This window comes from Cyclopterus lumpus, chromosome 14, assembly GCF_009769545.1.
Source record: "Cyclopterus lumpus isolate fCycLum1 chromosome 14, fCycLum1.pri, whole genome shotgun sequence".
NCBI classification, from domain to species: Eukaryota; Metazoa; Chordata; class Actinopteri; order Perciformes; family Cyclopteridae; genus Cyclopterus; species Cyclopterus lumpus.
Genome location: NC_046979.1, coordinates 14,115,794 through 14,128,628, shown reverse-complemented (window position 1 = coordinate 14,128,628; position 12,835 = coordinate 14,115,794). Strand labels below are relative to the sequence as shown.

The 12,835-nt window shown below is 43.0% G+C and overlaps 2 protein-coding genes across 9 annotated transcripts; one reads left to right on the top strand and one right to left on the bottom strand.

Annotated features, from left to right (window-relative positions):
- Positions 1 to 278: 278 nt before the first annotated feature.
- Positions 279 to 8,007, bottom strand: LOC117742296 (RNA-binding protein 4-like). 7 transcript variants are annotated; one of them, XR_004611019.1, is made up of 9 exons: positions 7,955 to 8,002; positions 7,145 to 7,324; positions 6,089 to 6,273; positions 5,620 to 5,799; positions 5,404 to 5,513; positions 4,891 to 5,172; positions 4,590 to 4,813; positions 984 to 3,807; positions 279 to 875 (listed from the first exon to the last, which is right to left on the bottom strand). XR_004611019.1 is itself a non-coding variant. In XM_034549445.1 (9 exons), exons 2-9 carry the CDS (start codon positions 7,303 to 7,305, stop codon positions 1,110 to 1,112), a joined length of 1,539 nt encoding a protein of 512 aa, XP_034405336.1. In that variant the 5' UTR covers positions 7,306 to 7,324; positions 7,948 to 8,007; the 3' UTR covers positions 279 to 1,109. The 7 variants fall into 7 exon arrangements, 6 of the variants coding, with proteins under 6 accessions (XP_034405336.1, XP_034405335.1, XP_034405331.1 ...); XM_034549445.1 differs by having other exon boundaries at positions 279 to 1,113; positions 3,415 to 3,807; positions 7,948 to 8,007; XM_034549444.1 differs by having other exon boundaries at positions 279 to 1,113; positions 3,415 to 3,807.
- Positions 7,720 to 12,835, top strand: LOC117742295 (ras and Rab interactor 3-like). 2 transcript variants are annotated; one of them, XM_034549438.1, is made up of 7 exons: positions 7,720 to 8,071; positions 8,624 to 8,864; positions 9,567 to 9,767; positions 9,903 to 10,023; positions 10,236 to 10,308; positions 10,465 to 10,556; positions 10,925 to 12,835. In XM_034549438.1, exons 3-7 carry the CDS (start codon positions 9,567 to 9,569, stop codon positions 12,136 to 12,138), a joined length of 1,701 nt encoding a protein of 566 aa, XP_034405329.1. In that variant the 5' UTR covers positions 7,720 to 8,071; positions 8,624 to 8,864; the 3' UTR covers positions 12,139 to 12,835. The 2 variants fall into 2 exon arrangements, with proteins under 2 accessions (XP_034405329.1, XP_034405328.1); XM_034549437.1 differs by having other exon boundaries at positions 7,721 to 8,071; positions 8,624 to 8,848.

Sequence of the window (12,835 nt, the reverse complement as noted above, 5' to 3'; positions counted from 1 at the left end):
ATTATATTTTTTTGTATTATCAACAGGTTTGGATTGTTATCAAATTATTGTTTTTTTTATTTTAAACGCATAGGTTGATGTTTTAAGAAAATTGAATAAAACGTCATCTGATGCTGAGCTTTTAAAGTTATTTGGTGAATCCTTTACAAACACTTGGGGATCCCAGGATGATTAGCTACAGTTCTAATACAATACCTAATGGTGACTAATAAACACTAAAAGCAATAATACGTGAACCGATTCATAATCATCTTCAAATATGCACACAGAAGCTACAGTTCAATTCAAATGTATTTATTGATAATTAAACATTTCAAAGAACATAGGACAAAATGTAATTTAAAACAAAATGATAATAATTGTGTTCATTGTCATTCATACAAGTTGAATGTGGCATCAAAAATCGTTGTTTGGGGGGAGAAGGGGAGTCGAGCGTTGAATCAGCAACCGATCCTGAGCCAGGTTATTCAACTCTGAAATGAAGGGCCTACCGATGTGCTCTTACGCAAGGCACTTTATCCCAAAGTGGTCCCGAGGGCACATTTACATAAACTAACATAACCCATCCTACCTAAATGTTCCACGTCCAGCTCCAGCTGTAATTGCCTGGTACTCTTTGAGTGGCAGGCCGTTAAGATACAGGTAAACTAACAACGTGCCTGCTTCAGATTTAGACTAAAAGACGATATGCGTGTCTGCATCTGGTGTGTGAGCGGTCAGTATATTGGGAGCAGGAATGTATGAGCAGAGTATGTTTGGGGAGGAAAATGCAGGGATATGACCAGGAAAAATCAAAAGCAGGAAAAAGTTCATCTCCCCTCAAAAAAGGATGTGAGATTAATTTCCAGAAATCTGAAATCCTGACACAAAACTCCCTGAAAACAGGAGAGGAATAGATGGATTTAAGTGCATGTATGATTGTGTTTGAGAGTGCGTATGGGTGTTTTCAGGGAGGGGCAGGAGTGTGTGGTCTGAGTGTTTACCTTAGTGGGGGGACACCCCATCGTCCACAGCAGTTTCAGGCCTAACGCTGCTGTTTTCCCCATCCCACGCTACAGCTGCTTGTGGCGTACGTCCAGGGCAAGGGCTCAGTTTGGCTCCCTCCCACTCTAGCTGCAATAATCAGCAAGAGGAAGAAGGTGGCTGGAGCAGCAGCAACAACAAGGCATGCAACTAACAGTTCAAATGGAGAAGGTGGAATAATGTGGAAATTTAGAGAGCCTATGTGTTACTTAAACCTAACACAGCACTACCAACTCAGGTGGCAAATTAGGAATAAGATGAGTAACTTGGGTGTGGTACAATCACGAACTGAACTACTACTGTAAGTCATACAATACTGATGGAATTAGGTGTGCATTAGTATCATTTGCACGTGTAGCCTGCTTTACACGAGTGAAATGCAATGAACCCAGTTAAAAAAACATCTAGATAAGTGTGGCGATGTCGAGGTGTGGTATGAATGCAGAGGAAGCCTGTAATCCGTGTGTCAAAAAGAGGTGTGTGACTCTGGAGAGATCAGAAGAGGGAAAGGGCATCAGCCCTTCTCACGGCTACTCGGAAAAATCAGCAGCCTTTACTAAATCCAAAACAACCCTCATATTCACCTGCAGCACCAAGACTGTCACCTCATATGCACTCAGTCAATAACCCTACGCTATGCACATCAGCGACACGCCACAGCACAGCTTTTAGAAAAAAGAAACACACTTGTACCTGCTCTCAGCTCAAATGGTGAAACACTGCTAGCTCCCATTTATTTTAGAACTGCACTTCAAAAATCGAATTAAAATGTCTGATTTTGCAGCATGTTAAGTTCATCCACCCACGTGCCACAACGGTTCAATGCCAAAGAAAGAAAGACATTTGAAAGACGACAAATTACTTAATGATTCTGATATAATGTTGTAGAGGCAAACACCAACTGGAACAAAACTCTTAACAGGATATATTTAACTCCTGAGTTTGTGTATACCTCGAAAAATACAGAGCCCGGGCTAAGCAAGAAAACTCAAGAAAGGTAAATCAAGGAAAACCGCTCTAAGAAAACATCCAAGTCACAGACTATAATTTAATCTCTGAAAAGGTTTTATCCCAATATATTTTCATCCTTTTATCTGAGTCACCTGGCTATCCCTTGTGACTATGAAACTTAACGTATGCATAATCAGATTGGCAATATCCTGTGTAAAGGCCGGTGTGACTACAAATTTACTGTAATGATTCTTCACACAAGAAGTTGCTTTTTGCGATTATCTGTCTATTTAATTTGCCATATCAAAAATGTCCATGACCCAAAATAGAGGACAAAAATTATACATATCACTTTGAGTGAGTCATTCAGTGAAACCAGCCTGGAACTCAAGACAAGCCGGTCAAGTCACAAACACTCGATCTTTACAAAAAGAAGGTTCTTCAGTAAAGGCAACACAAACCTCGCTGAAGCACTGCTCCATTTCACTGCGCCTGCCTTCTCGAGTAGTCGACATGTATTACCAATCGGGCCGTTGAATGTCTGGACGTTATAAAAGGGTCAATGCAGCTGAATTCAAACGGAGGCCTGTTACATACTCCACACAGGTTGTTCCTACAACACTAGCGTGTGGGTTTGGATTTAGATTTTAAAATAGTTATCATACCTGTGGACTTCTGAAATTTTTGTTTTTAAAAAGAAGGCTGCAAGCCTAATGCATCTCGTAAAGAGGCCAGAAAGGCAGGTTGATAATTTTCTTTTTGCAAGTTTATCCGTTTATATAATCAAAGTGTGTTTTTATTGTTATTTAGTAATTAATCAGTGTATTACATTTTGTGCCGTAAATGAAATGTGTGATGATGCATCAATTTAGACTTATTTTCCTATAAAAGGTTTCTCAGGAATTTTGTGCACATGTTTATGTAGAGTATATAAAAGGCCTTGATTGAGTACAAACAAAAGCCCCTCCTATGATATCCTACTCTGGCCTGAGTACAACTTTTTTCCAAAAAACAATTAACTTTCTTAACAGCCAACGGGGAACCAGCTGTGCCTCACACCATCGAACAGAAACTGAACGCTTGACAATATTACAAACTTAGCTGTCCCACTAAGCCACAGGTATCAACTGACAGGCGAGCTAGTTAGAAACTAGGTTAGGATGGAGAAAAGGGGAAATGCTTCCGATTTGAATTACATTCGAATTACAACCTTGCTCCCTCTCTGGTTTACACTGTCCCTTATGTAAATACACATGCACACACATGCGCGCGCACACACACACACACACACACACACGCACACGCACACACACACACACACATCTGCAGTGTGGAAGGAGTGTGTGGGGGTGGGACTATCGATAAGGGGGTTCTGGCGTGTGGTAAGGGTAATCATGGCGCTGGGGCATGGGTTGCCCGTGTGCGGCTGTCTGCTCATACGGTGTGGATGCGGAGTAGCCTCCCGCTGATGCGTAAGCTCCCGATGAATCATATGCTCCCGGTGCCCCATAGCCTCCAGATGAATCATAGCTTCCTGACGAGGCATCGTAGTTTCCAGATGAAGCACTGTAGCTCCCTGATGAGGCGTGGTAACTTCCTGAAGTGTCATATGTTCCTGGCGGTGCGTAGGCTCCCGGTGCTGCATACGTTGGGGGTGCCGTGTACGTCCCTGGAGGTGCTGTGGTGGAGGCCTGTGCCTGTGTGGTGGCTGGTGGAGGCGGAGGAGGAGGAGGGGGATTGGTGTAGGCATACTGGAGGTACTGGTACTGCTGCTGCTGGTACTGTTGATACTGTTGGTATTGATGCATTTGTTGGTAGTACTCTGTGTAAGACCTGGAGTACAGTTTAGAGTTGAAGAAAGGAAACAAACAAACAAAGAAAGGTTAGTCCTAAAAAGCACATTTCTCGCCTAAAATAATGAACGTGTGCATGTTTATATACTTCTTTTTTTAATGTTAACAAATCACTTTACAATAATGTAAGTATTTATTGATCAGTGTTATGTAATGGACCCGTCAATCCATTGTCTGTATGGATCTCCTCACGGTTCGGCATACTTGTAAACCGCAGATTAATTACAGTTTAACCTTGAGCGTGAAACAAAGTTTTACTGATGACCGGTATCCGCCAATATTCAGGAAAATATGCAATCAGGACATTGGCATTCATGCTTTTCTAGTCGACGATCTTTGATAATGTTACATCGTAGACAACCAAACGGTGTTTAAATTGATAGGTTAACATGTAGAAGTGCTTATGTTTTATACTCACTTCAAAAAGGTTGAAATGATTGAGACAGTAGCAAAAAATAAATAAAAAAGAGTCTGACGCCTTGTATAATCCCCCCCCCCCAAAAAAGGGATCTGTATCGGCCAAAATGGCTCAATGATTGGCAATTAGTATCGGTGGCAAGATCAAGGCGCTCTAAAAGTTATATTTGCTGATCTGATCTGTGACTAATCCCGTGATACGATCCAAACCGCGAGCTTTATGATCCGTTGCTCCACTAGTTCCATATAAATATATTATTATTATATTATTATACAAGTGGAAGCAGGCTGAACGGGCTTATTTTTCTTCTGCCTCCATCTTTTATCAAAATGTATTATGTGTACCTAGCAACAGGATCTGACCCTTCAGGTGTGTTGGTGGCTGCTGGGGTCTCTTCAGGTCCTCCAGGTGGCGTGGGCAGTAGGGCACGGCGCTTAGGTCGGATCTGACCAAAGGATCCTGGAACGGGGTCGGGGAGGAGGGGGGTTCGATTTCCTCTGATTGGGCTGCGATCTCGCTCACTGTCTGCAGATGCTGCTTTTCTCCCCGACTGCTGCTCTGCCAGAACCTTCAATTCAAAAGATGAAAAAATATCAATGTACAACACTAAATAACACAGAAGAGACCATTATATATTTGTACTACCTTCTGTCCCTCCTGAAAGAACTTTGCTCTTGCTGCCTCGAAAAGCGTTGTTGGATCTGGTCCAGTTTGTGACTCTGATTCTTCAACAGTGGCAACAGTTGCAGGATTGTGATTGGCCATATCTTGATACACCTGGTCAGCAACAGATCCATACACCTGGCTGGCTAGAGCACCGTATATCACCCCATCTGCACCTTTAGCACTTGTAATGCCCTTCAAAGCAGCATAGGTGGGGTCAAAGGATGTGGTGTTGTAGAATGAATTATGGACACTTTGTTGAACCTACAAAGAAAGATGAGAAATGCCAGTATTTAAAATAAAGCATTATAAAAAAACGATATACTCAAACTCCACATATATACACACATACAAACACAGTTTACAAATGTCTGGTTCAAACGAGCCTAGTAACAGATGCTTGGGACTGTTCATAAATGCATTAGCTTGGTCTTCAGAGATCATAAATGTAATGTTTTCCAAGACCGTGGATGCCCTGCTGGAGAATTAACTAACTTGTATTGGTAGTCCAGCCGCAGCGGCTGCAGCTGCTGCTAGCACAGCTGCTTGACTCTGATGGTGCTCTAATGATGGAGGTGGTCGCGGAAGAAGACCTTCCCTGCCACCTACAAGGCAAAAGGAGAAAAAAAACAAGTAGAATATGAGTTTTTTTCAGCATTTAATATGATGCAAAACAGAAATGGATAACTTCATCTTTACCCGCTACACTACCTGGGTTGTTTGAATTTCCAGCCATTGCAATCTGGTTGATCAAAGGTTGGGCTTTGGACAGCTCTACAGCCAACTGACGGCCCTTATACATGGTCCCGTTGAGTGCGTCAATAGCTACCAGGGCCTCCTCCTTCCTCTCCATATGCACAAATGCATAACCAACATTTGAGCATAATCTGGCTGTAGAGTATACAGGAAGATCAGCGTTAACATGAGACAGATTAAAAATAAAATACATCCATCCCATATTTCTAGTCACTTTTTGTTCAGCACAATTTATTTCAAAATGTAACTATTAAAACTGTCTAGGTGACAAGATAATCTGAAGACGATTGTTACATTACAATGTACAGATACCACCCAGTTCATTTTAGTACATTACAGATTAGGACTTCAACAAGATCTTTTCTAATACTTTTCATGAATAACCTTTTCGTAGCAAGTATTGGTGATGGGATTTCTAACTCACCTTTGACTTTGTCACAGTCTAAAACTCTTCCAAAGGTTGAGAACAACCCGTGCAGGTCATCTGCTGAACATGTTGCGGCGAGGTTCCCCACAAACACTTTAGTGGAGTTGGGTGGGCGTGCACGTGACTCCTCAACCACCAAGGGCCTGCCTCTGTACTCTTTGCCATCAAGATGTCGTATGGCCCTGTAAGAGTAAGAATAAGAAATATGTTGAGGCGTCTTTTTGTTTTACCAGTGATTTTATATTTCATTGGATCCCATGCATCAAATTGTAAATGGCCTTTAGAACCTTAAGTATCTTGGAACTGTTGTTTGCCAAACAAAGCCTCTAAAGTAATTTGGGTATTTCAAAGTGTTTTAAATACTGCAGCACGAAACCCAGCCAGCCTGTCAGTTATATTATGGAAACATATAGACCCTCATGAGCTTCTCTAGTTCAGTTTGATCTTTGTCCGTCAGACTTTTTTAAATGCATTACAATTCTAGTTGCCTATTAACACCTTGAGAAAATGCCAATAGCTAGGTTAAGCATTTCACCCCCTGGACACTGTGCTTCTTACGTTACAAAAAGGCTGCTGGACACAAATAACGACTGAGTGTATTTTAGTTTTCTTATAGACGTGTTACTTGGTAAGCTCTTCCATTAGAATGTTATGAGCAAATATTAAGACTTTAAATTGTTCTTTATTAACACAAGCTACACCGTGTGGGTCAAATTTTCTTTCCTTATCTACTGTACATGACCAATGCATACCTGTACCATTTTTTAAATTACAGCAGTGTCACACACTGACATCGAGTTTGCTTCATCATAATTGGGATGTTTGTCATATTGTAACATACAGGTTGCTAAATTCACTGATTTAGCAGAATTTAGCAAACTTAGTCGACTCATAATTTAACTCGCTTCATGATGAGCAAAAGTGGCAAATACCTTGTTTAAATGTGTTTGTGTATAAACTTTCATATCCACATTAGATTGTATCCCCAACATAAGCAAGACTATTTATAGACTGTCAATTCATTCATCTACATAATAATGACCCGTTGAATACCTGTCTGCTGCCCCCTCTCCCTTCAGAGTGACGAAGGCATACTGTCTGAGCAAAGAGCAGGTGTTGATCTCTCCATATGGAGAAAAGAGCTTCGTTAACTCGTCGTGAGTTGCATCTAAAGGAAGGTTCCCGACAAACAACTTCACGTTCTCACCGCTCATCTCTGTGTCAAACAGGCATCTGTAGAAGAGAAAAACATTGGATGTTGGTGACGTTAACGGTCTAACGTCAGCTAACGTTAGTGGATCTCCTCCCGCGTGGTTAATCAGTTGATTTAATACACGTGAAGTCACACTGCCAGCTGGGGTTATTTAACATTAAAGCCATTAACTAGTTACAGTATCTGCTAAAAAACATAGTGACGTGAGCTGGCCGGGTGTCATTAGCTTAACGGAGCTAATACAGCCGTTCACTTTCGCGGCGAAAACAGATTACCGTTAAATGAAGTCTGTGCATCTGTAAAGTTAACCGACTTCACGCTAGTTAATGTCAGACAAACGACGCATACAACATAACATACAACTGGTTTTATGGTAAGATGTACGGTTAGCTAAAAACTACGACACTACTGGCCATTTTGTTAAACGCAAACATTAACGATGTAGCTAACGTTAGCTAAGCTAGCTAGCTAGCTATCGCAGTGATTTCATCAGAGTTATAACACATTTGCTTAAGCTCGAGTTCTATCGCTGGTGTGAATTATAGTAACGTATATTAACTACCGTTAATCGTATGGCATTACATTGTGTTTACAACGGGGGGGAAGTCGTATAATTATGCTAGCATAGTAACGTTTCACGTACTCCTTACCCAACGCGGTCTTGGAGCTGTATTTCAAACCTCACTTCCGGATCCGGTTTCTCGACGGACGATGTTTGGCGGAAAACCACAGGGGCGCAGTTTCATCACATTTGCACCTGACGACTGGTTAGTGTTCATGGCTGGCGCATTCTTCCTCTTTTTCATTTAAGAGTCTAGAGTTGTCCCGTTTGAACACAGTCCCTGACTGACTTGGTGTGACACTTGATGTGTCCCGTATGTTCGTGCACACACGACACGAAAGCACAAATGACACCAAACCTGATCTGACGTGTGGCGATCACGTTCGTTGAGTTATGGAGCACCGTGTGTCCTGAAAGGTCTACTGAACTTCAGACGGCTATATTACCAAACTTACATGCCACTGATTTAATAGTTTCATATCAATGGGGGGTAGTGGGGAATAACTTACAGTTAGGCTACTCAGATCCTTCACTTAATACAATATATTTTTTTAATGAAATGGCCAACAATGCATAAGTCTACTTTTACGTTATTTAAGTATATTTTAATCATAACATTTATGAAATGTAATCATGTAAATGCATGACTTGTATAACACTGTGCTTAATTGCTATTTATTTTACTTGTAATTCGATGTCCGAGTACGTCTTCGCCCACTATTACTATTAACTTTATTCAAATATAATACTGCTTTAGACACGCGAGCCCTGCTGCGGCCCGTGCCATAGGCTGTCCAGGATCACATGTCGATTTCCAGGTGAGAGCGAGGAGGAGGAGCCAAAGGAGCGAGACGTCTCCGGATCTGAGACCACACGTCATGACAGGCCAAAGTTTTCATCCTTGAGAAGTTGATGGAAAAACAGCAGCGTGTCAACATAAAGTGGATCCGGAGCGGATACAAAGAAGTATCGGGCCAAAGAGGTAAACAGCGAGTCTGGTAATGTAACAACTATAATCCCGCAGTACACCAACGTGGTGTCGTTGTACAGCAGGAATCCTCATAGTTTGAAGAGGAAATGTGCGCGTTTTACAGGAATGCGCGCTGCGGATCCAGACAGATGTTGACATGTAGGCTGCAGTAAGACTTTAATAGGGGGACTGACCCATTTGTTCTAAAACATTGCCAAACAATATCATTGCTAGCTTATGTTTAGTTATTATTACATCGCTGTGTGTGTGTGTGTGTGTGTGTGTGTGTGTGTGTGTGCGTGAATGCGTGCGTGTGTGCGTGTGTTTTTGTGTCTATATTTGAAATGTTTTGTTTCTAGTGCTATTTCATTTAAGCTGCTGCACCTTCCCAAGTCTGGACTTGCTGTTTGCCACTACTTCGCCACAAGCAAAGGATTCAGCTGTCCATCCAACTTTATCACTTTTCAAACTCTTTTATGATTAATTATTTTTCTTTCAAATGCTGCGTGTGTGTGTGTGTGTGTGTGCGTGCGCGTGCGTGCGTGTGTGTGTGAGAGAGAGAGAGACACAGAGGGTGTGTGGAGGCATCCTTCCCATCTACCTTGTTAATGTGTTGTTAATGTGAGCCACAAGGTGAGCTAATAACCACCTGTAGCCTGCACACACTATGGGAGTGCGTGGGCAGTAGTGGCATGACAACTAATTGCAATGGGTGTGCTTGTGTGTGTAGATGGCACAAGTAGAGCCACTGTATGACTTCCCGGAGCCCAACCAGTCGTCAGAGCGGAAGTTGCCGGGGCATCAAAAGGGCCGGGGCTCCCTGAGAAGCGTCAGCGTACTGGACCGTCTCCTGCTCACAGTTCCTGTCTGGCTGCAGCTCTCCATCAACCCGGCCACCGCTCTGCACATACTGCAGAGGGAGCCTCCTGGGGTCAGAGCTGCATACACTTAAATCTAAATAAAATCACAAGCACACCATATGTCCACATACATGTAGGCCTTACCTCTCTTTCCATGTCCTACACACTCACACATGCACTCAGTAATCACTCGTGTCCTCTCGCAGAACTTCCTGGTGCGCAAGTCTCGCACGTCACAGAGAAACGTTCTGTGTGTGCGCTTGGCGGATGACAGCGTGCCCTCCTTTGTTCAACAATTTGGCATCAGGGAGGAACAATCCAGCAAAAGTATGACAACTCATGAGTTTTATATTGTGATTTTTGTGTCTGACCCATTAAAACTGTATCTGCCTTCTTTAGTACAAAAATATGTAGTCGTACCTGTGTGCTCACATATCAAGATGTTGTCCGATTGCACTAGCTGGTGCATATACTTAAATTGAATTGCATAAAATAAGAGACTACTTTGCAATGCAACTTTGTATTGTCCTCACTCCCAGCTCTGTCCCTGGAGACTTCAGCCATCAGCTTTCCAGATCTCCCAAGACTAATTTCCTTCTACTGTGTCAGCAGGTACTATCTTGCCTTCCTCATTCTCATTTTCCTCAGCTGTTACTTTGACTTCCTATATAATATGTTATCAGCAGTTTCTCCTCTTGTCACAGTCAATATTTGTTGATCTGCCAGAGCAAATGTTGGTGTTAATGTTGTATGTGGTCTGTGTATCAGAGATGTTTTACGCTTCCCTTTGGAGCTTCCTGAAGCCATTGCAAAGGCGACATCCCACAAAGAGCTTGAGTCCATCTCACATATGGGAATAGGTTGGTGAACACAAGTCCTTGTTTGCATGCACACTGCACATCAATATCATGACCTCCCAGCTGCGGGGTAATAAACACATTACATATACATACTTTTGTTAATTGAAGGACGAATGACTAGAAAGACTAAAGTGGTTAAAATAAACTTTCATTGACGAATTACAATACAATCAACAGTATATGGCCTCTGCCATGAAATATACTCTTTGACACTTCAGGATTACATCATTCTGAGAGGATGATTTCAAAGTCATTAAGAGGTTATGTTTGTGCACATCTTTGCACAACAGAAGATGTGGAAATGGTTTAAAATTGACCAATTAAGCAGAAATCAGGGTGTCACTATAAGGAAACATCATATTTGATAGAATTCTGGAATTCCCACCTAAACGTCCGTGGGCCTCGGGAGGCCCCAAAGCCACAGAGAGACAAGGAGAAGAAGCCAGACGCAGTAACCTCAGTCTCGCCCGCTGACGCCCCACAGACGGATTCAGCCCACCAGCCCGACTCAGACAACCAGCTCAAGACGGCAACTCGTGCCGGCACCGACGACAAACGAGCAGGTTCAAATCCCACCCTGTTCCATGAGTTCTGTCCAATCACGACACGCAGCCCCCGAGAGCTGGACTATGGCTCCGGCCAGGGCGCCCTCTGTTTCATCAACCCCCTTTTCCTGCAGTCCCAGACTTCGTTGTCCAGACGGCGCATGTTCAGCCGCAGCCTTAAGGTTCGGATTTCCACAGAGTCTTCAAGCCTGCTTTCGCCCCCACTCGCTCCTCCACCTCCACCACCGCTAATGCCCAAAACCAAAGGAAAATGTAATGCCCAAAAACGGGGAAAAGAAACCGTCCATCCCAGTAAAGGTCTGGTAGAAGCTGAAAACCCAGGTGAAGCCGCTCAGATTCAGACAGTTCAGGACACCCGGGGCCAAATGCAGATGGAACCGGGCCAAAGTGAAGCTGGAGCCATCGTAATGGAGACTCTTCCACAGGATTCAGACTACATGCAGCCCTCTCCAATGATCAGCTTCTCCAATTTGCCATCACTCTCTCCTTCCCTCTCCCCATATGTTTCTCCCATGGCGCCTCCCCTTTTCCCCAAAGTATCTCTGTCCCTCTCTCCTTATGGCTCTCCGGGGGCTTCTCCCTCTCTCTCCCCTTACCAATCCCCATGTCTCTCTCCATATGACTCACCCAGCGCTTCACCGTCCCTTTCACCATACCAGTCCCCATCTCCTTCTCCGAAGGTCCCCTTCTGTCTCTCCCCCTTCACCTCTCCGTCCTTCCTTCAGCTGGAAGAGCAGGCATATCACACGCCTTCTGCTCCTTCAAGACCAGATCAGCAAAGCTCAGAGAGAGAGGCAGAGGAGGATGGAGCAGGTGCAGATGTAATTAAGGAGGAAGACGGCACAAAAGAGGACCCGCACACAAAGAGGGAACAGGAGGAAAGGGGTCTGGTTTTACAGATGAATGCTGCTTCGCTAAACGACACAGACAGCTGCAGTTTCTTCAGTAGCCTTGAGGGAGCAGCGGAGGCTCCACCTTACTCCGCCCACCAACAGGACAATGCTACAAGCCTCTAGTGAACAAACATTTTAGACTGGAACTGATTTACATTCATTATGAAGCACAGTGTAGAGTTACATGTGAATCTCAGGGTCTCACCCTGAGATAATTAGAATATAGCAAAGCTTTGAATTAAATGTTTTTCAAAACCAAAACTTTGTCACAATACTGTTTTTTTTGTTTCAACTGCAAATGATGTGCACTTTGATGCACCATTGCCAAACATTTCCTAAAGCATACCAACAGTTGTTTGACTACTTTGTGAACGGACACAAAGCCATTTGTTTCTTTATCAGTATTTTCTATTTTCTGTAATTTAGTAATTTCACTCTAAACTTTCATGAGAGGAAGTCATCACAATTAACCGGTTTGTCTTTATTTTGCGTGTCCATCAGGTTTATTGGTGTCTGGCTATCCGTCCGGAACGTCCAGAGGGAATTTCTTCAAATTTGGCACTAAAGTCAATTTGGACTCAGTCATTTTTCTTTTACAAATCAACACTAGGAGACATTATTCTGATTCCTTGTAGTTGTGGAGTCTTCCTTTGATGGAAACCAACACCGGTGCTTTCTACAGTGTTCAGTTTGATTTTAATAACTCTGCAGATGACACACAGACATCAAGCATGTGCATTAGGGTAATTTCTAAAATATATTGAAAGTCAATCTGAGCTTGTGGATGAATTTCATAATGAAATGAACGACGGTCTGACGG

Bases quoted from the DNA above. Each gene is read 5' to 3' on its own strand.
- LOC117742296 (XM_034549440.1), bottom strand. From the start codon at position 7,305: ATGAGCGGTGAGAACGTGAAGTTGTTTGTCGGGAACCTTCCTTTAGAT. The intron at 6,274-7,144 runs GTATTCAACGGG...TTACTCTTACAG, and splicing joins GGAGAGGGGGCAGCAGACAG to GGCCATACGACATCTTGATG. The intron at 3,808-4,589 runs GTACACATAATA...ACTGTACTCCAG, and splicing joins GGGTCAGATCCTGTTGCTAG to GTCTTACACAGAGTACTACC.
- LOC117742295 (XM_034549438.1), top strand. From the start codon at position 9,567: ATGGCACAAGTAGAGCCACTGTATGACTTCCCGGAGCCCAACCAGTCG. The intron at 9,768-9,902 runs GTCAGAGCTGCA...GTCCTCTCGCAG, and splicing joins TGCAGAGGGAGCCTCCTGGG to AACTTCCTGGTGCGCAAGTC. The intron at 10,557-10,924 runs GTTGGTGAACAC...CATATTTGATAG, and splicing joins CATCTCACATATGGGAATAG to AATTCTGGAATTCCCACCTA.